Consider the following 26578-nt stretch of genomic DNA (forward strand, 5'->3'; position numbering starts at 1 on the left):
CCGCCATGCGGAGAGAAATCTTCTTATATCCAACCCTAGAAAAAGCCTCCAGCCCTGCTCTACCAAAACCTCCTCCCTTTCCCCCCACCCAACCCAAATATCAACCACAATGATCCAAACCCACCACCACCCCTCCTCCACATCCGGCCTCTCCTCCCTAACCACCCTCCTCACCACCCCCACCACCTCCCTACTAATCGACCCTCCCTTCCTCCTCCCCGACGCCCAAGCAACCCTAACCTGGATAAAAACCCTCACCCCACACCCCCCAGTCGCAATCTTCCTCACCCACCACCACCCAGACCACTACTTCTCCGCAAACCCCATCCTATCCGCCTTCCCCGAGGCAAAGTTCTACGCCGCCCCTTACGTCCTCTCCCGAATCAACAACGAATACGACCAGAAACGAACCTATTGGCCGAATGCTCTGGGGGAGGAACTTGTCCCTGCGACGCCAAGGAAACCAGATCCCTACCCGTTTAGTTTCTTTTGTTTGGATGGGGAGGTAGTGGTGTTGTTGGGCCCGGTGCAGGGTGATAGTGTTGAGCAGACGGTTTTTTGGATTCCGGGGAATAGGACGGTGGTTGCGGGGGATGTGGTTTTTGGGAGGAGTGGGCATGTTTGGTTAGTTTTTTTTTTCCATTCCCTTGGTTGGGTTTGGGTTGGGGGGGGAAGGGGGATGTGCTAATGTGTGTGTGTGTGTGTGTGGAATAGGGTCGAAGAAACTGAATCCCCGAAGCTGCTCGATGCATGGCTTAAGACTCTCGATATGATTGAACAGTTGCATCCGGTCAAGATTATCCCCGGACATATGGAGGCCGGGTGGGAGTTGGATGCGGAGGCCGATTTGGCCCATACGAGACGGTATTTGCGTCTGTTTGGTGAGAAGGTGACCTATGCGTCTGAGAAGATGGGGGTGAAGGAACTGTATGAGGTGTTTCGGGAGGCGTTTCCGCAGTGTCGTGAGAATCTGGATTTCTTTTTAGGACATATGGCGAATCGGTTTGGGAAGGGAGGAACGGTGTGGGAGGAGAATCGGCATCAGGAGATTGGGGAGAAGAGTTTGGAGGAGTTAAGTGGGTATTGGTTGGGTTGATAGGGTATATTATAGTCCACGTCAAACGCAGATTTATTCTTATCCATCTAATATTGTATCACACGCATCATCGATGCCAACTTAGCGTCCTGTACTGCGCCCAAGCATCCGCCATATCTCCACGGACGCAAAGAAATACATGCTCAACCTGTTGCTGGCAGTAGCCGCACCAAGGAATGAAGAAATCAAAATATAACAACGGAGTCTGTCGAGGGCAGCGGCAAACCCCAAGATTGTCATTACAACTCCAGCTCTCGGCCATCCGAAAGCACAAACACAGCAATAGCGCAAGCAAAGAAACAGGAAAAACCGTGCCGCAACGAATCATGACTCCTCCAACGCCATCCCATTGTGAAAGCCGGGTATATCCAGCACCGTGATGCAAAATTTGTACGGAGAATTAACGAGTAGTCGAGGACATGACCACGGCCTGCAGAACCTGCCCAGCATTTCGCATGCAAGAGCAAGCCCACCAAGTCTAGCCCTCATTTTAGAACTGGAACCTATGCATGAAGCCAAGTCAAGTAAGGCAAAGAAAAGAAACGAACAAGTCACACTGCTTTTCATCCCGTCAAGTTCCCGTCCAGTTCGGTCATCTGGCCCCGATCCCAAACATACCAACCCCGTAACTTCCACCTCGGTCAGGCAGAGGGGTAGATATCTTCGAGACATGGTCCTTTTGGAGAAAAGCAATGGTGATCAGTATGTCAAAAAGCCAGCACCATCCGAATGTCCTACCTTCTTGCGTTTTTTCTTCCCCATTCCTTCACTGTTCGAGTAAAATGCTCCATCGTCATCGTCGTCAGCGTAACCTTCGCCGTAGCCAACAAAACTGTTGTCGTCGTAATGTCTTTTACGCCCCCGGCTGGGTCGAGATCGATCCGGTTCCGAAAAAGGCACCGGAGTTCCGTTCGGCTGCGTGACTCGAATGCCATTGGGAGGCGGTGCGACGGATTTCTTGCCGGCATCGCCACCACCTGCATGCTTGGATGGTTTTTCATGACCCAGTACGTCCTCCCAATACTCGTTGTTCGGGACCGTACCCGGCTCCATCTTCATGGCCTTCATCTGCAGATTGTGCAGCGCAGAATCAATGTCTGCTACTCTGATCTCTTTTCCAAAAACTTTCTGGTTCTGCCACTCTTCTTCGGGCCACATGGTCATATGCCTGAGCCCGCCGGGCGCACCAGGCTCGTTCTTTACAGGTTTATTCCTTCCTGCGAGGCCCAGACCCTTCAATTTTCCCTCATAGGACTTCCTGAGCCTATTGATCTTCTCGCCTGTCACAGGATCCATTCGGGCAACAGACTTTGCCACTGGACCTAACCCGTACAAAGAAATCAGATCCAGCGACGGGTCCGGACCAGTCGCAATATGGGCTGTAAAGTTCATAAGGCCACACATGTTAACATAACTCAATCCAAATGTCATATGGGAAAGAGTGCATTACGCATGACGGCAACAGCCACGCCAAGGACTGGGGAGCTCTTACAGCTTTTGCACAAATGAAAGGCCGACGAGAAGTCCTTCTGCAGAGACTCTAGACTTGGCCCACTGCGGATAGACGAAGCTGGTACCTCGCTATCAATCTCCATAGCGTCACTGGCGCCGCCCACGGCGAAATCGCGGACTCCAATATCCATCCCTCCTGGTTGCCGGTCATGATCGGTCCGTCTGTGTTCGGCCTGTTGCATTGCTACTGCATTCATAGTCGCAGTGGTCGCACTAGTATCGCCGATTCCCGGCCCAATCGGCTTATCGAAATTCTCAGAGTCATCAAACGAATTTGCACTTGGGATGTGCCCGCTCACGCTGCTTGCCGGCGTCGGGAACGAGTTTGCTGTACCTACCGGCGGTTGTTGCGAGGCTTGAGCAGACATCGGAGCAGAGGACGGTGGGGATGAGAGATTTGCGGGTTGTGGGGTCGCCTGGTTAGGTGATGCCTGCGAGGATACGAGATGGCTGGCATAGTTCTGAGCGCTTACCGACATCAACGGAGGTGATGTCGGAGACTGGGGAAAATGATCGGATAGATACGCCAGAGGCTGGGTCTGCTTGAGCGACCCTGCGGCGGGAGACGATGGTGATGGAGGCCCTACTCGAAATGATGCCGAGGAGGCGCGATCAGACATGGAGATTTGAAGGCAGGGTGACAAAAGAGGTTGGCCAAAGCCTGAGCAGCCCGAGCCCCGCGAAAGGAAGACCTAGATCGAAGATCTTCAACACGAGAGCAGATCACGGCAAATTCAGGCTAGGACAGAGACGAGGAGGAAATGGGGACACGCCGGTCGAGGTGCGCTCAAGCGGGCGAGCAGAACGTTCCACGGCCGTCTCAAAAGTCACACATTCCAATGAGTCGAGGTAGAATCGGGCTGTATATTCGGACAATAGAAGGCCCCAAGGCAGAGACCGGCGAAAAAGTGGATGGCGTGGTCTAAGGGCGAGTATATCACTGGCGGGGGTGAGCAGAGGTGGAAGAAGGCGTTGGAAGGGAAACCCTGTGGTCCGCAACTGGAGGAGAAACGGACGGCGAGATGTTGGATGACGGCAAGAGCCCCGGCTTGCGCACGTGACGCGCCCTCATTTCTGCGATTTTCCCTCTTTCGGCCTCCGCGCCCGTAATTCGCTTTCCATACGCGTGGTTAATACCGGTATCCGGGATTACGCTCGGGTATCGTATGCTTCGGTAATCGCCTCAACTAACTAGTTACAACTTTCCCCCTCCCATAATGGTAGCAGATCGCAGACATCCTTGCAATCGCCCGGTCGTCCGTACAAGGAGATTTATCCGCTGGATGTAAACATGCTACACAGTACGGGGCCTGTAGACATGGCCCTCAATCGGTGGCTCTCATGGATGCCCCTGACGGGCGCTCGCCTGAACCGAAGTAAAGCGGCAGAGCCATCCGGGGGTTTTACCTGGTGTCGTTGCATTTTCCTCCCGGAAGTTTCCTGCTTGCTTCTAGAATTGTCCCATTTATAGATTACAATAGACTGGCCGGCATGTATGTGTGTGTATGGCGGCTCTCGAGTCGCCACTGTGCGCTCAATAACTTGTGAGACTAATTTTATTTTATCCCCCTGCCGAAACCATTGTCCCTTTTATCCTGAACGTAGCGATCGGAAATGACCAAACACCCCGACGAAGCTCATCAACTTCCCACCACATGACCCTTGGGTATATTGAGATCCATGCATCCAGAATAGATATGATAACGCAAAAAAGGAAAAAGCACACCAGAGCGACAATAATCCTCGCATGGTAATACGCAACAAACACGCTGAATCTTACTGAATCATAACGAGCTCCCCGGGGAGGAGCTTTGACGACTGACCTATCACGACTGGTAAAATGTCGCGGACTCTTGCACGAGGAGCTGTGCGGAGACATCAGGAATATTGTCTTCCAATGTCTCCATCAGCTCCATCTGCTCTTGGTGGCTGAGCGTTCTTCCCCGCCACGGCGGCATCGGGTATGCGCCGTTTGTGTATTGGGAATATTGATCCCCTATCGTGTCGATCCAGCCCATGGGATCAACAGCTGCACCGACATACGCGAGCTGACTAGCCATGGTGGAGGCCGGGCTGAAATTGGGGTCCCAGCCTGGCAAGCCAGGGACGATGGAAGGAAATTGATTGTATGGGGTGGTTGGGTCGAACGGCAAGTCGGTGTAGGAGGGTGCGGGTAAATCGTAAGTTGGGGAGCTGAAAGATGGCTGTGTGGTGGTCGACATGGATTGCGGAGTGAGTTGGGCATCCCATGATGGGTGCTGCGCGGCCTTCAGTGATTCAGTTGCAACGGCTGAGGAGGTGGATCCCTGAGAGAAAGAAAATGATGGGTCCGCCGAAGGTCCCCTTGAGAATGTGCCAGCCGATGTGCTACTATCGGGAATCGACGAGTTTGCAGCCCGGGCGCTCTGTGAATGGAAGGAGGCTGAAGTACTTGCAGGGCTAGCAACGGACAGCGGAGTTGTAACATCTTGAGATGACGATGGAGTTGCATGATTGGACGGCGAATGGACGACAAAAGATTCTTCAGTAGCATAAGCTCGGAGGCAAGCAGCAACTAGACTTCTGTAAAGGACCAAGGCCGATTCAACACCGGGCCATCTCTGTGCAGCAAGCACAATGGCATCCAGTGCCACGCCAAGATGGCGTTTAACTTCGTCAATAGGGTGTTCCTTTCGAATGTCAGGATAAGAGAGGGACCAAAGGATAGTGTTCAAAGCCATGAAAAGACTCTGCGTGAAGATCCAGGTCAGGTCGACAGATCCTGTCGCAATTTGTTCCCTTTGCATTGCTACGTTGAAGACGGACGCATCATAGCATTTTCGTGCAGCATCGACAGAAGGCTCGGGCACCTGGGGGGAAGGTCGGAACATGAAAACTATCATCGTGTTGCGTCTTCCATGGAACCTGTGACGGTTAACATCATTAAGATAAGCAGCCAGACATATGACATGTATGCAGATGGTCCTTACCATTTTTCGCTCAGGCCACTGCCGCCATCGTTTTTAGGGCAAGAGGCTACCCATTTATCCATTTTCTCAAGCATCTGCGAAAACCATGGGTCTTGGTCATCCACAGGTACATCGCGCTTATTCAGATAAAGTGTCCGTCGAATCTCTGCCTGAAGGAGTCGCATCCTCAAAAAGTGGATTGCTATGCACTTAGGTAGTATTATCTTCGCTCCTGGGAGGATGCCATCACGGGTGATGAATCTATCTTCCACGGGGTTGAAAAACTCGACGTTGATGTGGTCGTGACAGACTGAATAACAGTTCGGGCGACCGAGGCTATGGGAAAGGCCGTACTCCATGGAAATGACAATCCAGAAAAGCCGCCTCCGCATATCGATCTCCAAAGGATCCAAAAGCTGGCCGCTGGGAGACCGCGTAATAGTCGACTCATCAGTAAGCCCTAAATCCTGACATAACTTGACTGCCATTCCAACCACCCAATATGCAGCTGTTCTCGTGGGGGTAAGCATTGAGTATTGAGCTATCAGAGCAAGGCATTGTAAGGATCTAAGGTCCATTCGTTTTAAAGACGCTTCTAGGAATGGTAGCGCCGCAAGATAATAGCTGTCCGCCAGGCCTGCATAAACAGTGCTCATCTTCTGCATGCTGATGGCTATTACCATCCGTAGCTGGAAGTTATGACAGGGATCATCAGACCCATTAAGCACCTCTTCGGCTTCTTGGCGGAACGTGGGTTCGTGTAATGTCGGAAGCATTGCCTGGGCTAAATAGCGAGTCAACAGCTGCGTGGAGGGGGGGTGCGCATCGGATAGAAAGCAAACGTACCCTTGACGACAAATACATCAATGAGTTTATAAGTCATGTGTTTCGGAGGTAGATTGGGTTGAGGTGTCGAGCTGATCATGGGATACACTTTGGATGTTGGCTTGGAGCTTTCTTGTGCAAAAGCATCCTTAATCTCCTGCGCCGTCAATTCAGGAACGACGTCTTTGATGCTTTTGGAATCTGTGTTTTGCTTGGCCATTTCCATGACGAGGCGCGTGATCGCAATACCGCTAGATGGCCCCAGATATCTCGACTCATCATTCTCTTTGAACCGAATGCGGCCTGCCCCACGCACCATGAGTTCGGCATCCGCTGCATGTTGGAACTCTTTCTCCACTTCAGCAAGCTCTTTCTCTAGCATGCGAGCTCTCTCCCGGAGCAAAACGATATAGTTCCTTGAGATCGTGCTTTTACGAGCCGAGTCGTAGTAGACACACTTGGCGTTACTGCGTTCGCATGGAGAGCATCGTGGGATTCCGGGATCGCACCTAGACTTGCGCTGTATACGAATTAGAACCGCCAGCTTGAGCCATGAGAGATGGAGGGAAGAGGAACTAAGACAACAAATGGAGATGGTCATGAAGATGGGTGGTAAGGGCAGTGGTGGAGTGAGAGGGATGCGTACCTGTCTGCACCGCGTACAAGCAGTCAAAGTATGTGCAATCCGACTATCGGGAGAATGATCGGATTGTTCTATAATTTTTGATGGAGAATCTGTCCAGGGGTTCGTAAATTGTGGGCGTGAACTTGAAGAGTTGAACTGCGAGGCCATGGTGTACGTCGTGCATAAGCACCCCTATATTAGGTTGACTGAGGGTTTTCGGGTTCAGTTGAAGGTAACATCCACTCTGCATTCTATGTATCGCATTTAGCCCGAGGCTTTCAGAGCTCGAATAAATCCAGGTCCGAACGTCAAGCACACGCGATTGTAAAATATTGATAGGGCACTTGACGAGACAGCACGTTCGACATGTTCAGGGTTCGCTCTAACATGCACCAGCTGCTAGGAGTAGGCGGCAATACCCGCACGAAGCAAGGGGTTTGCACAGGTTGAGATTCTCGGCTAGCACCTATCGCGGAATCCGGCGGAAGGTACTCATTCGGTCGCTAGAAAGGTACACGATTTCTGCTGTTGCGAATTTGAAATGGGGCGCAAAGGAGGGGGTGAGGTGGAAACTGAAGTGAAGCAGGCCTCGGTCCACCTCCCGCCTGGATCGACGGCACGCTAAAGAGCGCCCCGATGACCGACGTCGCACGTACCGGGACTACGGGCACCCACAGCGGCCGGTTGCGAAGACTGGCCTCGAAATTGACGGGTGGATGTCCAGTGCGGTGGGCCCCGTACCAAACTATCCGGTGGATTACTGCCTTCGAGATCCGGTCGGTGGGCTTGCTGCGAGAAAGTCCAAAAGCCAAGCAAGAGAGCTTAGCTCGGGACCTCAGGGCTCAGGGACACGAGGCTTTATACACTACTACTAGTAGTCGACGCAGTAGATAGCACATATCGTTGCATAACCTTTCCCTAAGATCTGCGGTGGCGGGTGATCTAGTCTTGATTACGGAGTACTGAGCAAAGCAAAACGCAGTATGTTCCCACTAGCCTAGCTTACTCCCCGAGCCTCAGCACACCTTGATACATTAATACGTTGGGTCTTGGAGTAAATTAACGTCCACAGGAGTGAGTGCGCAAAAGGAACAGGGTCGATGACTTCCTCACGGGACTCGAACCCGCCTGTTGGTGCAGTTGTACGTCGGTATGACATAAGTACTACTTCCTCGCACACCCTCATTCTGCCGGGCCAAAAGCTCTCGGTAAGGCGTTCGAAGGAGTAGATTTAGGTAGGCGGTGTCTTGACCAGTCTAGACCGGTTGCAAATGCATGATGCAAATGATTTATTTCATGGCCTTGTAAGAATTCTATGATAGGAACTGACATGTTCGTTTGCTATATTCGTAATATGGATAAGTTGAGCTGAAAAAATGGAGAAAGGTGCCGACCCTTCGAATAACATAATGGAGTTTCGCATTCATTGAGAATAAGAGTCGCGAGAGCAACAAGTTGAAGGAGAGTTATATTACCATGGTACTGATCTGAATAATGGCCCATCTGATCCAAGCTTCGGAGTTCGGACAGCTACCCAGAAAGGGTATTTGGGTAAGCACGGGCGGAAGTCTGCAACTCCCTTCAAAAAGTCAGAATCTTAGTTAATTAACTCAATTGACTAGGCAGTGATCGCCCGAGTCCTATACCTATGGCCTTATGCTAACTAGGAAATCATACCGAAGAAGCACGACTGAACCAAGCTAGTCCTGGAATACTTCATTGACCGACAAACTGCAGTAGAGCTATTTTGCGTCCCAAAAAAAAGCTCAGATGGATTGTCGTGATGTACATAGTGGTTTCATGAATAGTTTAGCGCCCCGAGTAACCGGTTTCGATGCAAGGATTCCGGTTGCATAATTCCAGCCACTGCGACATAGGCAGATATTACTATAGGCAGGTATGTGCCGGTGGGAAAACATATTGGTGCTGACGAGCTCATCCGACTCAAGCCGATCCTCTCACAATTCCAGCATGTCAGTTTAAACATGTCCTGCCCGATCAACATTGCTCGAGGGGGCATTATTGCCTGTTTTGGACCGGCCAAGTGCCGAGTGTTGCAGCACGAAGTTCACTAGTAATACGGACACGGTACTAGGCTACTAGCACCTTCTCTGGTGACCGAAGCTTTTTCGGCAAGATTATGCATAATACTCAGCCCAAAACACTTGCTAACGATACAGTATAGGTTGGTCCATCAGCCAGGCAGGACGAACCAAATCACCTTCGATAGTATACAATGGGATAAGTAGGCACATGAATGGCGCCCCAAGCCGTCCAGTCGCGCAGGAGATTCCAGGCTTCCAGCCCCCCCATTGCGCGTGGGGGAGGTGGGGTCCACTGGGGCGATGAAAGGAGGGGTGCGAGCAGGAGCCAACCTTGACCGGAGATTGGTGTGTGGCACCCAATGAAAGCAACCGCCTAAAAGCAGAACCGTTCGGGCCAGATGTCCGTGGTGCTGGCGGCCGGGCGGGTGGTCACAAGTCGCAACTCAAGTTCGCAACCCAAGTTTACCGTACCAATGATACCTGATAAGAATCCCCAAAATCCGCCCCCCATCCTCCTTCCCTGGTACAGTCGGATCTCGGGAATCTTGTTAGGCCACCAGCTATCAATCCAGACTGGTATCATTAGTCCCTTATATCCTGCTAAAATACGACAAGCGAACACAGGAAGGTGGGCAAACGCTGAAGCGGAGGTCTGGCTCAGGTACTATCTAAGGAGGCTGACGGGTACGGTACAAACCCCCCCTGCTTTTGCGCTAGCTCGTGACCCTAATTGCGTAGGGCTTGCGGTACTTGTCCTTTCTCCCCTTCCACCCTCTGCAACTGGCTCATCTTCTGCAAGTCCTGCTAGCCGCTATGATCTGATTGCTAATGTCATCTGCTTTGAAGACCTTTCACCAGTCGATCTGAAGGCACCTGTCTTTTCCGATCTCGGGTACATGGCAGATCTCCTACTTAGGGATTTTCAGCACCCGCAAGTCCTCTGTGCTCGGGGCAGTTGAGCCCCTCTTGTTACTGTGGCCGTTCAGCCAGCCTCCCCGCCAACTTCTGGGCTAGCTTGATAGCGCTAGTGCTTGGTGAGTAATCTTGCCTCGAGTTCTCGTCCCTTGACCCATATACCTACCAAGAATAAGGTGCAATAAATTTATGGCATTGAAAGGAATCTCCTGCTTTCTCCACTTTTCCTCCTGCCAACACCTGTCAAGTAGATTTCTACAGAACCTTTCCTTCGACATAAATGAGATAGTCCTCACTGACACAACTACTTGGCTACGTGCTACCAGGTTCTGACCAAGTCTACACTGCCCTCACTTTTGTGGAAGAGCCGCTTATACATACTGTTTCTTGGGCTTCCATCCGTGCTGATACTTCCTTGGTAGGTGTTACATTTTATCCCTCTTGCGTAACCATTTCATTGACAGCGTGGTTGATAAGGCAAGGCATTGGGGCGCACTGGCCTCCCTTTTCGCTGCTAAACATTGTTTGATCACCGGCACGGAATAGAGAATATGTATAATTAGCATGTCGGCCACTTCGTTTTTGGATAAACCACTCCTCAAAGTCAGTCGACCAGTGGCTGCTTGCTCAAGATGCCGAACAGCTAAGATCAAGTGTGATGGGAAGCTTCCGGCCTGCTCCGCGTGCGAAAGGGTGGGGAAAGCGAGTACATGTTCTGGCGCAAGTGATGAATTTGCTAGGGGAAAAGAGAGAAGCTATGTTGCCTCCCTGGAGGGCTACTGCGAAAGACTCGAGAAGAAGATTTCAGATCTCCGCCGCCTGAAAGCATCACTATCTGTCGACGAAAAAGGTGTCGCTCATCAGAGTTCAATCACTTCTATCTCATCGACAGGCTCAGTTGTACAGGAAGGCGGCAAGGAAGTGACCGATATTGATGACCTCGTTGGAGACTTTGGCTTTCTGTATGTCGGCCCCGCACCTGGCGCAAACGTGCTTCAGAAACTCACATGCTTGTCAGATCCGTCAATGCTACTTCGAGAGATTTCCATGGGATTACATCCAACACCTCTTTCGCCAATCTTCTTCTGTCCTTGTCACAAGCTGACCCGATACCAAAAACAGCAGCGCAACCGTTACCTCCACGTCATGAAATAACGCCCCTGCTACAACATTACTTTGACAACCTCTATATACAGCTTCCCTTTTTCCTGGAGACGAGCTTTTGGGCCTCTGTTGATGCTGTTTATCAAGCTGGGGGGCGTTTCGCCAAACCTTTCGACAAGTGGATCTTGCATATGGTATTGGCCACTGCGTCTGCCTCGATCGCTCTCGAGAATGGCGATAGGAACTACCAGAGAGCTTTATCTCATGTTTCAGCAGCATTGAAACAAGCAGAAGATGTCGTCCGCCCCGGTACTATAGTCGGCATTCAATCAATCCTTCTGCTCGCCCAATATTCTTTGTTTGATCCCAAACACTTCCGCGGTTGGTACCTAGTGGGGATGGCCGCCAGGGTCATGGTTGATCTAGGCTTGCACCAGGACCCACCTTCAGACGTCCAGTCAGCATCAGAACAGTTGGATCTTCGCCGTCGTGTCTTTCAATGTGTCTATTGCTTGGATAGGTTTGTCATCTTATACCCACCCTTGCTATGTGCTGGAGCTGATGCATATACTTGCTATTTTATCAAAGGGGAATAAGCACTGCCGCAGAAAGAACTTTCTCATTCTCAGACGATTCTGTCAATGTTGCTCTACCGTCTTCTACCACATCCTTAGATGCTTCCTTAACCGAAAAGAGCCATATCTTTTTGCGCAGCTCGGAGCTTGCATGGCACATAGTCAGAATCCGACGAATATTGTCGGAAGCTTATCAAAGGACGTACTTCCATGAACATGAAACGTCTCTTCAACCGCCGGTATCGACCTGGGCTCTCTGTTCGAGAGCATATGAGTGGTTTGATAACATCCCAAGCAATACGCCGAATTATTTCCCCGTCTTATACCGATTGGAGTTGATATACACAACGGTCATGATTCTCTCACCCTGTGATGGGAAGCCGGCACTATGTGACTACAGCAAGATTGCATTGTTTGATTGCTGTATGCGGTACATTGCCCAGCTCCATGATGTGCTGAGGAACCCCACCTGGTTACCTTTAATGACTTTCCTGGATATTGAAAGGGCATACCAGATTGCTCGACGATTCATTGGAGATATGACGAGCAACCATGACCTTTTATTAAACCCGTCAATACCTGCATTACCATCTATCCCTCCTGAGGTTCCCGAACCTCTCATATTGAATGGGGAAGATTGCATGAGCTTTTACGCGCGCGCTACCGAGTGTCTCAGTCAGACGCATGACCTCCTTCAATATGGCGCGAGGAAGTGGGAGGCCAGCGTCATCTTTGCAGAGTTCCAGCAAATATCGGAACTGGCTCAGAGACGCCTAATACATTCACACGCTCCTTATCTCACGGGTTCGGCAGCTTACATGGCTGGCTACTCTACGTTGGTGCCTGCAGGAACAGGATACCTAGGGTTTGATATTGGATAATTTGGCCCTCGGCGAGGGCCAAGGCAAAGTGTGCCGTCCATGATCTACCAATAATGCCTATAATTTGCCAGTGTCTTTGGTTATCCAGCTTGATTTCTTAGTCATGGTCACCTGCCACGTAACGTTGGTTGAATTATACTCCGCGAAGGTTGTCTTTCCTCTGTGGATACTGTATCTTTGATTCCATCTTCCTCTTCTTCTATCCCGTACTTTACTCTCATCGTGTGATGCCTTTGGGGACAATGAAATCGCAGCTTGGATGAGCCCTTAGGGATGCGGGGGAGGAGACGAAGGGTTGTGCTGCAAGGGTTGCGAACAACAACCTCCTGGGCCGATCATATTGGGCCATGTGGGCTATTACCAAACCATGGGGAGTTGAGAAATGCTCGGGAATGCCAGCCCCTGTGGCTTGTTATTTGGTTCAAATTGTATAGATATCCTTGAGCGACCTATCGACCATCCATTCATCTAGGAGAGAGCGAAGTGCTTAGGTGGAAGCTGAACATGCACCTTGTACTCTTAGTTGTGGCATGGCTTCTATGCAGGTCAATGGAAGGGATTCGAATAAGAACATGTGATTTGGTTTGAAAATTTTGGATCAAAAGGGGATAGACCGCGTGTTCTCCCTTACTTCTCCATCTCTTGACTTCATCTGAAAACTTTCCCCAATCATCATCGGGCATCGTGTAGGTAGATACAGATTGCTACGGTTACCAAGTTAATATTATGTGAACACTCGATAGGAAAAAAAAAAACGGTAGGGCAGAGCTAGTGGACTGCTCATGACGTCAGGGTGATGCGTCGCGGAGGGAGACGAGTGGAGCCACTGTCACCCTCCGTCCACTTTGGTGAGCTCCATAAGGCAGAAGAACGTTAATTCTTCGTTTCTTGCTGGATGGATGGATAGATAGCTGGAGAGGATTTCCGCGTGCCTTCAGGGGGGGGCTGATATCAGACTCTGCGTGAGTGCGTCATGACCTGGCCCGTCTTGATACGAAGTATAAGTAGGTTTTGCCTTGCCGCTTTTCGAGCCTGTTGTTGATGTGGTTGGTCGAGAGATGAAGAGCTCCCAGCCATTTCAGGGATGGACGTGCCCGGATGAATTCTCATACGCCGTCCCAGCTCCCCTGACGTGGATGAATCACATGTTGGGAGATCACTCCATGGCTCTCGACAGGAATTGAGCCCCCCCCTCTCCTCTCCGTCCATGCTGAACAGAACGGAGTACTTTTTTTTTCTGTACTTAATAATATGATGGTCAAGGAGGATCCGCGCCCCCAGTCCTGTCACGTAGCGCCGATCCCCATGGATTGCGGCCTAGATCTTCTGAGTTGGCGCGGGCCGCCCTTGACTTCACTGGCGCGCAACCCTGCTTGGTGATGACCTCATTCATGGTCGCACCAACTCTCCAACGGTGCTGGGAGTCGATGCCGGGGACGATGTATCCCTCCTCAGATGGAGTGATTGATTGCCCGTCCCTTGTCCCTCTCGTCACCATGACACCATGACGTCAAGCAGGTGGGTTGGTCCGAAGGGGCAGGCACCGCTGCCCATGGGCGCTCCTTCCCTTCGCTGCATGCGTCGTAGTATTTAATCCGTAGAACTTCGATTTTTTGACCTTTCCATCTATCCATTTGATACCCCTCTGCCCACATTCCCCCATTCTAACTCTACGACTACAACTACAACTACTACTACTACTACTAATACTAATCCGTCTTCTGCGTCCTTCATTCCGGAGATACCCAGCGACGCGACCGTTCATCCCTTGTTGTCAATTATCACCGATCTTCTTCACATCGTGTACTTTATCTTACTTTGTCTTTCTTGGCCAAACACCTTCTCCTGGTGGCTCCTGGTCCCTTGCGACATCCCGCCTTTCAACATACATACCGCAAAAAGAACATTGTTGCGCGTTTTCGAATAATTGAGTTTTTCTGCCACAATGCCTTCCAAAGCAGTTAATTATCCCCTGAACACCCAGCAGAAGGAGCAGGTATGCTTGGTCGTTCTCCTTGAATGCTGAAAGCCATCCCCTCTGACCCGTGTGCCGTTTCTAGGACATCAACCAAAAGCTGCAGCTCTATGGGATCTATCAAGGTAAACCAATGCGACTTTCCTCGAGCAATTGTAATGCTAATATGACACAACGCAGCTTTCAAAAATGGCAAGCTCCCATCGGTATGTGTAAACCATTGACTGTTCGAATCATAGGGCCTACTGACCATGTTTTCTACAATAGAACAAACAATGCGACGTTGCTCTGAACAGCGCTCTCACTTCCAAGGCCCTCTCATCGCCGTCCCAAGAACTCTCCGGCGAAGGCCAGGCTCTGGTCAAGGATCTCCGACATGTTATAGAACATGCTAAAAAGCTCGTACTTAGCAAGAACGAGGGCCAGCTCTTGCAGGAGTTCCTTTGGGAGGCACAGAACATCTCCTCCGGGGACACGGAGAAACCAGGTGTGCCTGTAACCAAGGACTCGGCCCAGCAAGATGCACAGGAGGCATTGGAAGGTCTAAAGACCCTTGGCAGGCTTCTGATCACCAATGGGGAGTTCCGGAAACTGCGTAAGTTCATTTGGACTATACAGAAAGACCAAAAACTAACAGTATCCACACAGTAAATGATGCTATGACCCTTGCACGTGATATGGCTGGCGATGTTTCCCAAAAGGCCGCGGACCGGGTTAGACCGTCGGCGGATCAGCTTGCTCAGATTGACGAACCGGCCGAAGAGAATGTATGGCACGAGCAGCCTGACTTCTCAAAGCACAAGGATCAATTTAGAGCTCGCTTCAAGAGAAACAAAGACGTGGGTTCCTGGCCCTTGAGAATATTGTGCTCATCTACTCACACATGACTAGGAGGGTAAGCAGGAAGTCGCCGATACCACGGCCCAGGCTGCCACCCGTGGTCAAGAGCCCTCATCAGTGTCGGACGTTGATGCGCGTGCTGGTGTTGCTGCCGGGGCAGAAAGGGCCCAGCAAAAAGCTTCCGAAACTGTCCCCGAAGAGACAAAGGGTCGTGCTCGTGAATACAGAGAGAGGACCAAGGGTTACCTGTCCGAAAAGGTGCCTCAGGAACGCCGGGAGCAAACCATTTGGCGCTTGAAGAAGATGGTTATTGAAGTACAAGGTCATTCGGATTGTAAGTTCTTGATAAGCTGTTGAGCAACTGCAAGTAGCTGATCCTGGGTGTGTGACATAGACCAACAGGCGATCCGAACTCTTCTTTCCATGGCTGAGAAGTATGGTGGCCATACACGGAATTTGTCTCAACAGGGTGCTGGATCAGTTCAGGGCTTCAGAAGCGGGGACAAAATCCAGAGAATGGAGACCAATCTAAGAGTATGTCAGCCAGTCCTGCCGGTCGACCAGTGGCTAACTTTATCTGGCCAGACTTTGCTCGAGCGTTTTGCCAACAACACGTCCCTTGATAACCTCTTTGACTCGCTGGACAACATCTATCGGGATGCGGATAGGGACCCCGAGCTTAAGGGTTGGTTCAAGAACATGGACACATTCATCCGGTGAGTATATACAGACGAGGACGCGGAGAAGGTTCTAATGAATTGTGCAGGAAAACCCTCACGGAGCAAGGCTATATCATGGATGACGATTGCACTCGCCAGTGGGATCAATTGACGGATCATGGCCGTTACCTATTGCGTGACCGCTACAGGGACCACACCGATCGCATCCTCGATGAGATGAAGTTCATTGGCGACCAGTTCAATAAGGACCCTCAAAATAAGGCTTTCGGGGATTCAGTGCAGAAGCTCTTTGATGACCTTGGCCGCGACACGAGCGGTAACATGGCATTTAAGAAGCACCTCCTCAGAGACATAAGGGATGTCATTTTGCCGGCTATCCTTGAGGATGTTCGCTACGTCCCTGTTCCACGCATTGAAGTGTCCGATCCCTCAGCCGATGTAGTAAGTCAATTCTTAACGTTTTAGCTATATACTTGACTGACTTTCAAAGGTTGTGGAAAACCTCGTCATCGAAAGTGATAACTTAATGCCCAACGTTGTGGAATTTGGCAGCGATAACTACTTCCGATGGGGACGCAAGAAGATCAGCAACAAGAGAGACAACAAGGTTTGTTCTAGATCCCTTACAGGTTCTGAGTAAAGTAGACTGACAATAGGTTTTGAAGATCATGATTTCGGTGTCTGGCATCCAAGCTGACCTCAGAGGTATGTTTTCTTTCAATGGTAGTCAAAATGTTCTTGTGCATTTTCGCTGACGCCGTTTCAGATGTGAGTTACTACATCAATCGAAAACAGGGATTCCCTGCCATCACGGACACTGGAGTTATGGATATCTTCTTGGGTGGTGAAGGCTTTGGATTCAAGATTGCAGCCTCTACCGCTCAGAAGGAAGACCGTCAGAACTATATTAAGTTGGAAAAGGTGTCCGTGAAGATCGATTCCTTCAACGTCAAATTGAAGCAATCGAAACACAAGACACTTTTCACCATCTTTAAGCCATTGCTGTTCCGGGTTGTCCGTCCAACCCTGCAGAAGGTACTGGAACAGCAAATCCGGGACGCTTTTGCCAAGGGAGACGCCTTTGCATACGACATTCAAAGTGAGGCGAAGAAGGCACAGGAAGCTAGTAGTCAGGATCCTGCAAACGCGCCAAACATCTACTCTCGCTACCTGGATGCCTTCCGCGCTAGGAACGAGGACAAGAGACGAAAGGCGCAGGAGATTGCTAAGCGTGACACCAAGGTGCAGACAGCTACTACCCTTCACGAGTCCCTCTTCCCTGAGATCAAGCTCCCTGGTGGTATCACCAGCAAGGCCACTGAGTACAAGGAGCTTGCGATGAAGGGAGAACGCTGGGAATCTCCCATATTTAGCATTGGGAGCGCCTCGGAGTCCACTGATATCCCTAAGGCGGGCGAGATTTCTCGCAAGCGGGCTTCACCTGCTGAGAAAGGCGGGGTCGACGGAGTAACCAATGGTGGAGCGACCAGCAATGGTGTCACGGCCCAAAATGGTGTCACTAACGGTAGACACACAAATGGAGGAGCGACCAACGGCACCACAGCTGTCACCGGCGCACCAACCATGACGAACAGAGGCGGAAAAGCTATGGATGGGCGAGTTACGAATGGCAGACATGCTGTTCCTGACTCGAACGGACATGCCAAGGCATATGACCACGCAGCAGCATCCCAAAAATTCTCTGATGAAGTCAACCAAGCTTTCAGTAACGGACACGCTGGGACTGGTGCTCACACCACGGTCCGAGGGGCCGAAACTGCTTTCAATCCCCAGACTGCATAGGTTCATGGCAGAGAAAGGTCGAGTTGAGCAGATGGATCAAACTATCTACGCCATCCTTTCTTGTCTAAGGTACTCAAGTATCTCTTTCGTCTGTTATCTTGCCTGTATGGTGTGTACTTTTTGATACCTTGTTTACGACTGTCGATTTCTCTTTCATATGTTATCCAAACCTAATCTTGTCATTAGTATGATTGTGCTAGTAGGTAATGATTAATCTATATTGATATCCCCTGCTGCTTATATGTTTGTCTGTACTTGTGTAGTGGATCACGGGTGCTACAGCACATAACCCCAGTTTTCACATTACAAGTGTTGGGAATCGGCCCCAGGAAAACATGGCTGAATCATTACCCCTTGTATAGAATTTATACTCTATGTACTTTCAACATTTTGTCCCATTCATTCGTAAAACCATTACATTTGCTCAAAGTACTTTTCCCATCCGAGCTCGCGCAGCTTGGTGCCCTTCAACTCCATGTTCTCGGCCCGGGCACTCTCAGCATACGCCTCAACCTTTCGTTGAATGGCGGGGTCAAAAGAGCCGATGATACGGGCAGCCAGGAGGGCAGCGTTAATGCTGTTGTTGATGCCGACAGTGGCGACAGGAACACCTGTAAGTTTGAAGACTTGTTAGACCAGATACGTAGTATCGGGAGTGTGGTGGAAGGTAAGGATGTAGCATGCATAGTGCGAGAGCGGGGGGGTGACTGCACTTTGCAGGCGTGTATGCAACAATAACGGGTGATTATATGGACATTGGGATCGACTTACCCCTAGGCATCTGTACAATGCTGTACAGACTATCGACGCCATCCAAGGAGCTACCCTTCACGGGGACACCGATCACAGGGAGCGCGGTATGGGCGGCAGACATGCCAGGGAGGTGAGCAGCACCTCCTGCAGCAGCAATAATAACCTTGATGCCGCGGGCCGCGGCACTGGCAGAGTAGTCAGCCATGTAGGTAGGGGTGCGGTGAGCGGAGGTGATTTCCACGGCGGGCTCGATGCCGAAGTAGTCCCTCAGGAGCTTGAGACCGGGCACCAGGGTCTTGAGGTCACTGTCGGAGCCCATGATGACCGCGACGGAGGGGGCGGGCTTCGAGGGGCCGGACTTCTGGGGCTTGGTCTTGACGTCGCTGCGCTGGGAGCGGATCTCGTCGACGACGTCGATAAGAGGCTGGATGTGGGTTTCGGCTTCGTGCATGGTGGCTGCGGTGACGGTGATGTGGCCCATCTTGCGGCCGGGTTTGGCGGCGCCCTTGCTGTAAAGGTGGATGCTGGCGTTGGGGATAGAGAGGGCGCTCTCAGCGGCCTTGAGGTGGGTGTCTGGGGCGGAGCCGCCGATGATGTTGAGCATGATGGAAGGTTGGCGGATCTCGAGGCTCTGAGCGGGGATGGGGAGGTCGAGGATGGCGCGGAGGTGGGCTTCGAATTGAGACATGGCGCAACCCTCGATGGTGTAGTGGCCGGAGTTGTGGATACGGCTGGCAATTTCACAAAGGATAAGGCTATCGTCGTCCAGGAGGAACATCTCGACTCCAAAGACACCCTTGCCTTCGAAGGCGGCGACGGCCTTACGGGCGAGTTCTTGCGCCTTGCGGTTGATTGCGTCGGAGACGTTGCGGGCGGGGGCGTAGACGAGCTTGCAGATAGAGTCCTCCTGGAGGGTTTCGACGGTGGGGTATGAGAGGACTTCGTCCTTGGTCTTCACAACCATCACGGCGAGTTCCTGGGGTTGGGTGTTAGATAGCGGGTATAAGGTGTGGAGGTGGGGCCCCGAGGGAAGGTGGGTATACCATCTTGAAGTACGCCCATTTCTCGGCGTACAGAGGGCGGTCCTTGAGGGCCTCGAGGGCTTCGGGGATATCATCTTTCATTTGCACACAGAAGTTTCCTGGAGAGTAGTAGTCCTGTTAGTGATCGGTGCTGGTGGGGACTATTGTGGTAATGGGGGAAGGGATGGTGACTCACCGCGTCCATCGTAGGCCATGGTCTTCGACTTCAGCATCATGGGGTAGCCAAGCTGCTCGCCAACCTTGGCCAATTCCTCAGGAGTGTTCTCGACGAGCTCGCGGTGATCAGCCATGGGGATGCCATAGTTCCGGAGGTGCTCCTTCTGGTTGAACTTGTTCTGGATGGTCCGGATCGCCTGCCAACTGGGCTCGATGCGGACCTGGGAGGAAATCTCCTCGAGGGCATAGGTATCGACGTGCTCGATCTCGGCGGTCACGACGTCGCAGGACTTGGCCAGTTCGCGGACGGCTTCGCGCTCCTTGAAGGAGCCGGTGACATGGTCATCGTGGGCGCTAATCTGCTTGGCCGGGGAGTTCTCCGCATCAAGGACGTTGCACTGGATGTTGAGGCGATTGGCCGATTCGACCATCATACGGCCCAATTGGCCTCCGCCGAGAATTCCCACCTTGCGGGAGTTCCACATGATGTGTAGAAGGGATGAAGTTGAAGGGGAAGCGAGAAAGGCAGGCAGCAGCACGCACCAGGCAGAGAGATCTGGGGAAGAGAAAAGGAGCCCCTCCACGGCGGAGCAAAAAATCCGCCCGATAACCGTCACGTGCCCCTGTGATAAGCGGCAGCCGGGCCCAATCAGAGCCTGCGGTTGCCGGGGGAGCCGCCGTCCCCGCGTGTCCAGATCGAGCCCATGTCAATTCCGCCCGTCATTGCTGCTTTTCCTCTTCTTTCCTCCCCCGTTTTCTGGTCGCATCTTAGATCGCTGGCCGCAGAAGTGCTGGATCATGTCGCTGGGTAAGTTCGAATCTACCGCCATGGTTGCTATCCAGCTGCAATGCTGCTTTCTCCCATATCTCGACCTTCACTATTAGCTTTCCTTCATTCATCAGCTCCTCAGGCACCGTTCCAAGCTCCAGCCAGCTGACCGATGACGCGATCGCAGATGAAGAAACCCTCGAGGTGGTCGCCAATGGTGGCTCGATGGACTAGTATGCCGATTCACACCCCAAACAAACATCAACGGGGCAATCGGAGCTGACATCCCCGTTCCAGTGAGAAATGGCCCAGCATGGTCGAACCCCTGCTTGACCGGTTGGACCATGTGCGCAACCCTCCCTCTCACACACCCCCAGCACCGACTGACCTACCTCGCGTACCTAGATCATATACAATGTCTTCCCCATGCCCCGGGTCCCTCCCGAGATTCAACAGTCTTTGAATACCACCGTTCCCTACGCGCAGAACCCCAACACCACTGCATCATCCACAACCCTCCAAACACCTCCCAGACCAACCGCCACCTCCCTGCACCAAACTCCCGCAAGCGAGCGCATCCCTGACTCCCAACCCCAGTCATCGCAAGGTCCTTCCCTTCCTCAACCGCTCGAATTCCACCTAGCTTCGATCAAATCTACCCTACGATCCCTCTTCGCCACAAAACCACCACACACTATCCAACGCCTCGCAGAACTGATTGTTCGCCCAACCGCGCACTATCGCACTCTTCCCGCGTATATCCGCGCCGTCGACCGCGTCGTCTGTGTCACCAGCGGTGCGGATATTTTCCCCCTCCAGACGCAGACTAGCGCCGCTCCCCAGCCGAACGGCGCGGTTCTCAACGGCACAGAATCCGGGCTCCTGTTCTCAGACCACGGGCTTGGCAGTGATGAGTCTCTAGGCGGGGCGCTCCTTACTCCGATTCCATGGTTGAGTAACGCTGCCGCGTCGCCAGAGCGCGAGGATGAAAGCGGTGCGGTCATGGGGGATACCAGCTTCCCTGCGCAGGCAGCAGAGGGCACTGGGCCGGATCAAACAGGGACAGGAGTTGTTCCTTCGACTGCGGAGACGGTGGAAACAAATGGAAACGAAGGCGTAGGCGGGTCTCCGCCGCCTGATGCGTTGGAGGATATTCCCCATGCGCGAGGCCCATCTGTACTCGGTGTGGAGGACCTGGGTCTCCAGGACGGTAAGGGCGTGGAAATGGATCTTTCAAGCGCTGAAGATGGTGCGTCTGAGCTGCACACTGCGGGCCAGCAAGGTCAGCAGCAGCAGACTGGCCTGACCCAGGGAGACAGTCAAATGTCCGAGGAAGCGGCCAAGCTGTCTACGGATGGAGACGGAGACATCGCTTTAGAAGATGCTAAAGCCGGAGGGGAGGAAACTCCGGGATCTGAGACAGCGAATAAAGAGCAGCAGCAGGCGTAGTGTCGGGAGTAGTATGATAGTCTATTAGCGTGCCGTGCTTGTCCAGTCCGTGCGCCTTCTCAGTTCATAGCCTCTCCCCTACATCTCTCTAGCTTGCATAGTGAATTCAAGAATGAACGATCAGATACGACTCGACCGTGACATTGGCTTTTTTCTTCACCGTCCTATAGCAAATGTACGTATCCAAAAAAAAAGCCGAAACCCGATATGATATGTTCGAATATCATCATACATAGCGCGTCATGTTCAAAGATGAGACACAAGGAACACACAATTCATGTCATGTCCCATCAAACCCATGTAACAGGGGGCGCCTACCATCAGAGGCACGCAAAAGAGGTATATCAATGCAAAATGTCATACACAGACACGAGATCATGTAAACAAAAGCTAAAAGAGCAAGATACAACATCAAGGGGCTTTATATTCATCATTAAGAGGTCATAACATCCGAACACCCACCCATCATATATAGATACTGATTCATATTCATTCAAGGAGATTATTAACCGGGAGGTAGAACGTAGATCAGACCGGTTCTACCGTTCGGAGAGGGACGTAGTGGCCCTCGTCTAGGTTGGAGCCTCTTGTCTTCTTGTGGGTCATGTACGACCAGGCGTCTGTGGCGAGATCCCGAACCCATTGGAATGAGCGCCTGCTGCCGTTGGAGCCAGTGACGGAGAGGGTGGCCTCCCACCAGCTCTTCTGGGAGCCTTGGAAACTGGCATCGGCGGTTTCGAGGTCCTTTTGGAGCTTCTCGGCGTCCATCCAGCCGGGTCGTTGCCAGAATTTGAGGAGCAAGCTGCTCACGACGACGGAGACGCTGGAAGCGGCCATTGCGGCGCCGGCGGCCATGGGGGGTAGCATGAAGCCGAAGGGGAGGAAGAGGCCCATTGCGAAGGGGAGGCCGATGACGTTGTATAGACAGGCCCACATGAGGTTTAATTTGATGCGGTTGAAGACTGAGCGGGATAGAGAGAGACTTGCTGGTACGGAGAGGAGGTCGTCGGGTCGCATGAGGACGATGTCGGCTGCTTCTACGGCAACGTCGGTGCCTGAGGCAAGGGCGATACCGACGGATGCAGTGGCCAGGGCGGGCGAGTCGTTGATGCCATCGCCGACCATGGCTACCCGGTCACCGGAGTCTTGCATCGAGGCGATTATAGACTGCTTGTCGGAGGGGGAGACGGAGGCATGGACTGCCTCTATCGGGATTCCCACGGCCGAGGCAATGGACACCGCGGTGGCATGGGTGTCACCGGTGATAAGTGAGGTGGTGATTCCCATGCGATGCAGAGCGGCAACTGCTGCAGGTGCGGTTAGTTTCACGGTGTCCCGGAGCAAGATCGAACCAGCGTATTGGTTATCGATGGCGACGTGGATTTGTGTAATACCGGCAGGGACCTTAGACTTGGGGGTAAAGCTATCGGTATTCTCGGTCTCGGCCGATTGGGGGATGGATACATCTCTCGACCGCAAGAAGGGAAGGTTTCCAACCAAGACACGGTAGCGTATACGCTCAGCACTGGAGGTGGGCTCGACTAGGGCAGAGATTCCCTTTCCGACGCAAGCTTCGAGGTCTCCCAAGCTGCCTGGCAGACCACCTTCTCCTGGATGACCAGATTCAGTCTGAGCCGCAGAGAAAATGGCTCTGCCAATGGGATGTTCGCTGCTCATTTCTGCAAGACCGACGATCAGCCACCAGAGTCTACGGCGCCAGTCGTTAGTCGTCCAGTGTGATTCAATTTTGGCTTCAGCCACGCTCATCTTCCCGGTAGTCAAAGTCCCAGTCTTGTCGAACACTACGTGGTTGATCTTTGTCGCGGCTTCCAGGACAGCGCCGCCCTTGACTAGGATCCCCTGCTGCGCACCAACTCCAGTGCCGACCATGACAGCCGTAGGGGTGCTGAGACCCAGAGCACATGGACAGGCAAAGACGATGACCGAAATGCAGAGCTTGAGACAGACCATAAACTTTCCTCCGTTGCTTTCAGCCAAGAAGACCTTGGGGGGATGAGGCAGGATATGGCTCATGAACATCCAGCCGAAAAAGGTAACGAGACCAAGACTGATGATAGCAGGAACGAAATAGCCAGCAACAACATCAGCCATCCGCTGGATAGGGGCCCGGCTGGTTTGGGCATCTTGGACCAACTTGACGATCTGGCTTAGTTGAGTATCTTTGCCGGCTCGAGTAACCTTGAAATCCAGAGAACTCGTGCCGTTGACCGTACCCGCGCTAACAACACTGCCCTTGGCCTTGTGGATCGGCAGAGCTTCACCAGTAATCATGCTCTCATCGACATAACTCTCTCCTCGAATGACAATGCCATCAGCTGACACCTTGTCACCAGGATGCAGGAGCACAACATCCCCGACTTCAATGAGTTCAGTCGGGATGATCTTGTGCCCGGGACCTGAACGCTCATTAGTTGAGGACGACTTCTGCTCCTTTGAGGCTGTATTGGCAGAGTCCCATTCCTCTGCGAGTTTCTCCGCTGCAATGGGGTCGTCGTATATCGTTGTCATCGACGGCGCAAGAGACATAAGTCGAGAGAGCGCAGCCGATGTTTGACCCTTGGCCCGATTCTCCAGCCATCTTCCAAGAGTGATAAAGGTTATAAGCATCGTGCTCGTGTCGAAAACCGTACTTGGCCGCATATCATTTTTGAATAAAAGAGAAACACCCATCGTAAACACGCTGTAGAAGAAGGCAGCGGATGTGCCCAGCATAACGAGAACGTCCATGGTCGGGGAGCGATGTTTCAAGGACTTATAGCTGGCTACATAGAACCGCTTTCCAATGCCGAATTGTACTGGGATAGTGAGTAGCAGACAGGCGACATCGCCAAGGTAGAGTCCGGAGCAGAGTTGAACACGGCCAAAGTCAAGGGCCGGAAGGTACATGGGCAGTATCATGTTGATCAGGAACACGGGGACTGCAAAAGAAGCGGAAAAGAGAAATGACCGCTTCCATTCCCGGACCTCCTTGGTTTTGGAGAGCGATTCCAGCTGTGCATTGGTGTCATCCGACTGCGACAGCAACGCATTGTACCCGGCCGCCTCAATTTCTTCGACGATTGAACGAATGCCAACCGTCGAGGACTCGTATGACAATGTGATCTGGAAGTTGGCCATATTTACAGACGCCGACGAGATACCGGGTCTCTGGAGCAGAGTGTCTTCCAAGGCCGAGGCCGAGGCAGCGTCACGCAAGCCGTGAAGGCTGAGAGTGACCCGGCTGATGCCCTTTGACGAGGGCGCCTGCGCTTCCGATGAAATAATTGCTGCATCGAAGCCGGCATCGTCGATTATGCTGACGATATTTTTGGACGTAAGAGTAGTAGGGTCGTGAGTGATGATCGCACGCTCTGCAAGCAAGCTGATGTTAAATTGCACTAAACCATCCACCCCATGGAAGGCATTCTGTACACTCGATGTACAAGCACCACATGTCATACCATCTATAGACACCGTCGTGACCATTAAGCACGACGTAGACGCTGGCGAATCCAGCGAGGTGCGGAGGGCACTCTCGGTCGCTGCAGTTTCCAGCACCTTAGCGCCAAAACCACGGTCCTCTATAATAGCCGCAATCTGGTCCGGCGTAACGAGAGAAGCATCATGCTCCACGACTGCTCGTTCCGAGAGCAGGGAGACATTGACTGATTTCACACCAGGTGTATCCTTCAATCCTCCTTCCACCGCGGAGGTGCAAGCGCCGCACGTCATGCCCTCTACCGCCAAAGTCGTGGTTGACAGCTGAAACACTTTATCCCTGGTACCGCGGGAACCGTCTACCGGCATAGACGCACTATCCGTAGAGATGATCGTTGCATCGAAGCCGGAGTCCTCGATAATCTCGGCGATTTTTTCCGCAGGAAGCAGTGTCGGGTCGTGATGTACCACAGCCCGGCCCATCATCAAGCTGACGGTTACCTCGCCGACACCCTCCACCCCTTTGAAGGCGCCCTCGACGGCGGACGTGCAAGCACCGCACGTCATCCCCTCCACGTTGACGGTTGTGGTAGCCATGTGGGCTGCTGTTCGGCCTGCAGAAGAGGCACCGTCCACGGCGCTTAGCAGAGCGGAGGATGAGGCCGCCATGTTGCGCCGGTTTGCTGGAAGAGGCCGGACAAGGACGTCGGAGTCCGGTATGTTATCGCATACGTTCGTTTGGGCGGAGAAGGCCGGGGCAATAATGGTATTATAAAGGGAGGGGACAACAAGGACAGCCCACGCAAGGGTCGTTCGATAAAGGAACAGTCGGACCGGATGCGACGGAAGGATAAGCCAAGCCTTTTAAGCTGCTGCAGCGACAAATTAAATGAGGAGAAAAGCAGACTCAGGCTAACTACGGAGGAGACCCGGACATGGCTGGCCTACACGGAAGAACCTAGGCTAAGAGCCTAAGACACCTGGGAACATGGCTAATCAAAATGGACAATAACACTAGGAGCAAGACATTCCAGGCCGGATCCAACCATCCACCGGCCGGCTTAGATTAGATCGTAGAATGATGGAAGGCTCGTCCAAATCCACCGAGGCGATGGCGCTAGAGAAAAATACGCACGGCATGGCGTC

The 26578-nt window shown here is 52.3% G+C and overlaps 9 protein-coding genes across 9 annotated transcripts; 4 read left to right on the top strand and 5 right to left on the bottom strand.

Moving 5' to 3' along the window:
* Positions 1-109: 109 nt before the first annotated feature.
* BO94DRAFT_483639 (MBL fold metallo-hydrolase) lies at positions 110-1096 on the top strand (the record flags this gene model as incomplete). The annotated part of the gene is made up of 2 exons (XM_025608930.1): positions 110-624; positions 715-1096. The coding sequence occupies 2 exons, from the start codon at positions 110-112 to the stop codon at positions 1094-1096; spliced, it is 897 nt and encodes a 298-aa protein (XP_025471872.1).
* Positions 1097-1130: 34 nt separating this feature from the next.
* BO94DRAFT_218803 (uncharacterized protein) lies at positions 1131-1610 on the bottom strand. The gene has a single exon (XM_025606206.1). The coding sequence runs from the start codon at positions 1422-1424 to the stop codon at positions 1164-1166; it is 261 nt and encodes an 86-aa protein (XP_025471873.1). The 5' UTR covers positions 1425-1610; the 3' UTR covers positions 1131-1163.
* Positions 1529-3374, bottom strand: BO94DRAFT_218824 (uncharacterized protein). The gene is made up of 3 exons (XM_025606207.1): positions 2589-3374; positions 1835-2475; positions 1529-1599 (listed from the first exon to the last, which is right to left on the bottom strand). The coding sequence occupies exons 1-3, from the start codon at positions 3226-3228 to the stop codon at positions 1582-1584; spliced, it is 1299 nt and encodes a 432-aa protein (XP_025471874.1). The 5' UTR covers positions 3229-3374; the 3' UTR covers positions 1529-1581.
* Positions 3375-4103: 729 nt separating this feature from the next.
* Positions 4104-7572, bottom strand: BO94DRAFT_508080 (putative C6 transcription factor). The gene is made up of 4 exons (XM_025609648.1): positions 7028-7572; positions 6403-6901; positions 5578-6340; positions 4104-5512 (listed from the first exon to the last, which is right to left on the bottom strand). Exons 1-4 carry the CDS (start codon positions 7172-7174, stop codon positions 4435-4437), a joined length of 2487 nt encoding a protein of 828 aa, XP_025471875.1. The 5' UTR covers positions 7175-7572; the 3' UTR covers positions 4104-4434.
* A 2958-nt stretch (positions 7573-10530) lies between these two features.
* On the top strand, positions 10531-12526 carry BO94DRAFT_553062 (Zn(II)2Cys6 transcription factor; the record flags this gene model as incomplete). Its single annotated transcript, XM_025613631.1, has 3 exons — positions 10531-10928; positions 10985-11590; positions 11659-12526. The coding sequence occupies 3 exons, from the start codon at positions 10531-10533 to the stop codon at positions 12524-12526; spliced, it is 1872 nt and encodes a 623-aa protein (XP_025471876.1).
* Positions 12527-14381: 1855 nt separating this feature from the next.
* On the top strand, positions 14382-18011 carry BO94DRAFT_218982 (uncharacterized protein). The gene is made up of 12 exons (XM_025606208.1): positions 14382-14522; positions 14587-14626; positions 14682-14707; positions 14769-15096; positions 15150-15340; positions 15405-15675; positions 15736-15875; positions 15927-16057; positions 16108-16462; positions 16512-16628; positions 16678-16726; positions 16788-18011. The coding sequence occupies exons 1-12, from the start codon at positions 14472-14474 to the stop codon at positions 17822-17824; spliced, it is 2736 nt and encodes a 911-aa protein (XP_025471877.1). The 5' UTR covers positions 14382-14471; the 3' UTR covers positions 17825-18011.
* A 139-nt stretch (positions 18012-18150) lies between these two features.
* On the bottom strand, positions 18151-20328 carry BO94DRAFT_483652 (phosphoribosylaminoimidazole carboxylase ADE2). Its single transcript, XM_025608931.1, has 4 exons — positions 19796-20328; positions 19621-19718; positions 18596-19553; positions 18151-18435 (listed from the first exon to the last, which is right to left on the bottom strand). The coding sequence occupies exons 1-4, from the start codon at positions 20259-20261 to the stop codon at positions 18239-18241; spliced, it is 1719 nt and encodes a 572-aa protein (XP_025471878.1). The 5' UTR covers positions 20262-20328; the 3' UTR covers positions 18151-18238.
* A 204-nt stretch (positions 20329-20532) lies between these two features.
* Positions 20533-22132, top strand: BO94DRAFT_531019 (uncharacterized protein). The gene is made up of 4 exons (XM_025610801.1): positions 20533-20584; positions 20733-20778; positions 20843-20891; positions 20951-22132. The coding sequence occupies exons 1-4, from the start codon at positions 20575-20577 to the stop codon at positions 21992-21994; spliced, it is 1149 nt and encodes a 382-aa protein (XP_025471879.1). The 5' UTR covers positions 20533-20574; the 3' UTR covers positions 21995-22132.
* ctpA (Cu(2+)-transporting P-type ATPase CCC2) lies at positions 22122-26529 on the bottom strand. The gene has a single exon (XM_025610802.1). It carries the CDS (start codon positions 26099-26101, stop codon positions 22523-22525), a length of 3579 nt encoding a protein of 1192 aa, XP_025471880.1. The 5' UTR covers positions 26102-26529; the 3' UTR covers positions 22122-22522.
* Between the last annotated feature and the right edge of the window lie 49 nt (positions 26530-26578).

Source organism: Aspergillus sclerotioniger, assembly GCF_003184525.1.
Source record: "Aspergillus sclerotioniger CBS 115572 chromosome Unknown BO94scaffold_3, whole genome shotgun sequence".
Classification (NCBI taxonomy): Eukaryota; Fungi; Ascomycota; class Eurotiomycetes; order Eurotiales; family Aspergillaceae; genus Aspergillus; species Aspergillus sclerotioniger.

Coding starts and splice junctions, on each gene's coding strand:
- BO94DRAFT_508080 (XM_025609648.1), bottom strand. CDS start 7,174: ATGGCCTCGCAGTTCAACTCTTCAAGTTCACGCCCACAATTTACGAAC. Junction 6,341..6,402: donor TGATGTATTTGTCGTCAAGG/GTACGTTTGCTT, acceptor CTCGCTATTTAG/CCCAGGCAATGCTTCCGACA. Junction 5,513..5,577: donor AGTGGCCTGAGCGAAAAATG/GTAAGGACCATC, acceptor TAACCGTCACAG/GTTCCATGGAAGACGCAACA.
- BO94DRAFT_218824 (XM_025606207.1), bottom strand. CDS start 3,228: ATGTCTGATCGCGCCTCCTCGGCATCATTTCGAGTAGGGCCTCCATCA. Junction 2,476..2,588: donor CTTTCATTTGTGCAAAAGCT/GTAAGAGCTCCC, acceptor TGAACTTTACAG/CCCATATTGCGACTGGTCCG.
- BO94DRAFT_531019 (XM_025610801.1), top strand. Junction 20,779..20,842: donor AATGGTGGCTCGATGGACTA/GTATGCCGATTC, acceptor TCCCCGTTCCAG/TGAGAAATGGCCCAGCATGG. Junction 20,892..20,950: donor TGCTTGACCGGTTGGACCAT/GTGCGCAACCCT, acceptor TCGCGTACCTAG/ATCATATACAATGTCTTCCC.
- BO94DRAFT_218982 (XM_025606208.1), top strand. CDS start 14,472: ATGCCTTCCAAAGCAGTTAATTATCCCCTGAACACCCAGCAGAAGGAG. Junction 15,341..15,404: donor GCTTCAAGAGAAACAAAGAC/GTGGGTTCCTGG, acceptor GAGGGTAAGCAG/GAAGTCGCCGATACCACGGC. Junction 15,876..15,926: donor GAATGGAGACCAATCTAAGA/GTATGTCAGCCA, acceptor TTATCTGGCCAG/ACTTTGCTCGAGCGTTTTGC.
- BO94DRAFT_218803 (XM_025606206.1), bottom strand. CDS start 1,424: ATGATTCGTTGCGGCACGGTTTTTCCTGTTTCTTTGCTTGCGCTATTG.
- BO94DRAFT_483652 (XM_025608931.1), bottom strand. CDS start 20,261: ATGTGGAACTCCCGCAAGGTGGGAATTCTCGGCGGAGGCCAATTGGGC. Junction 19,719..19,795: donor CATGGCCTACGATGGACGCG/GTGAGTCACCAT, acceptor ACTACTCTCCAG/GAAACTTCTGTGTGCAAATG. Junction 18,436..18,595: donor CATTGTACAGATGCCTAGGG/GTAAGTCGATCC, acceptor TCAAACTTACAG/GTGTTCCTGTCGCCACTGTC.
- ctpA (XM_025610802.1), bottom strand. CDS start 26,101: ATGGCGGCCTCATCCTCCGCTCTGCTAAGCGCCGTGGACGGTGCCTCT.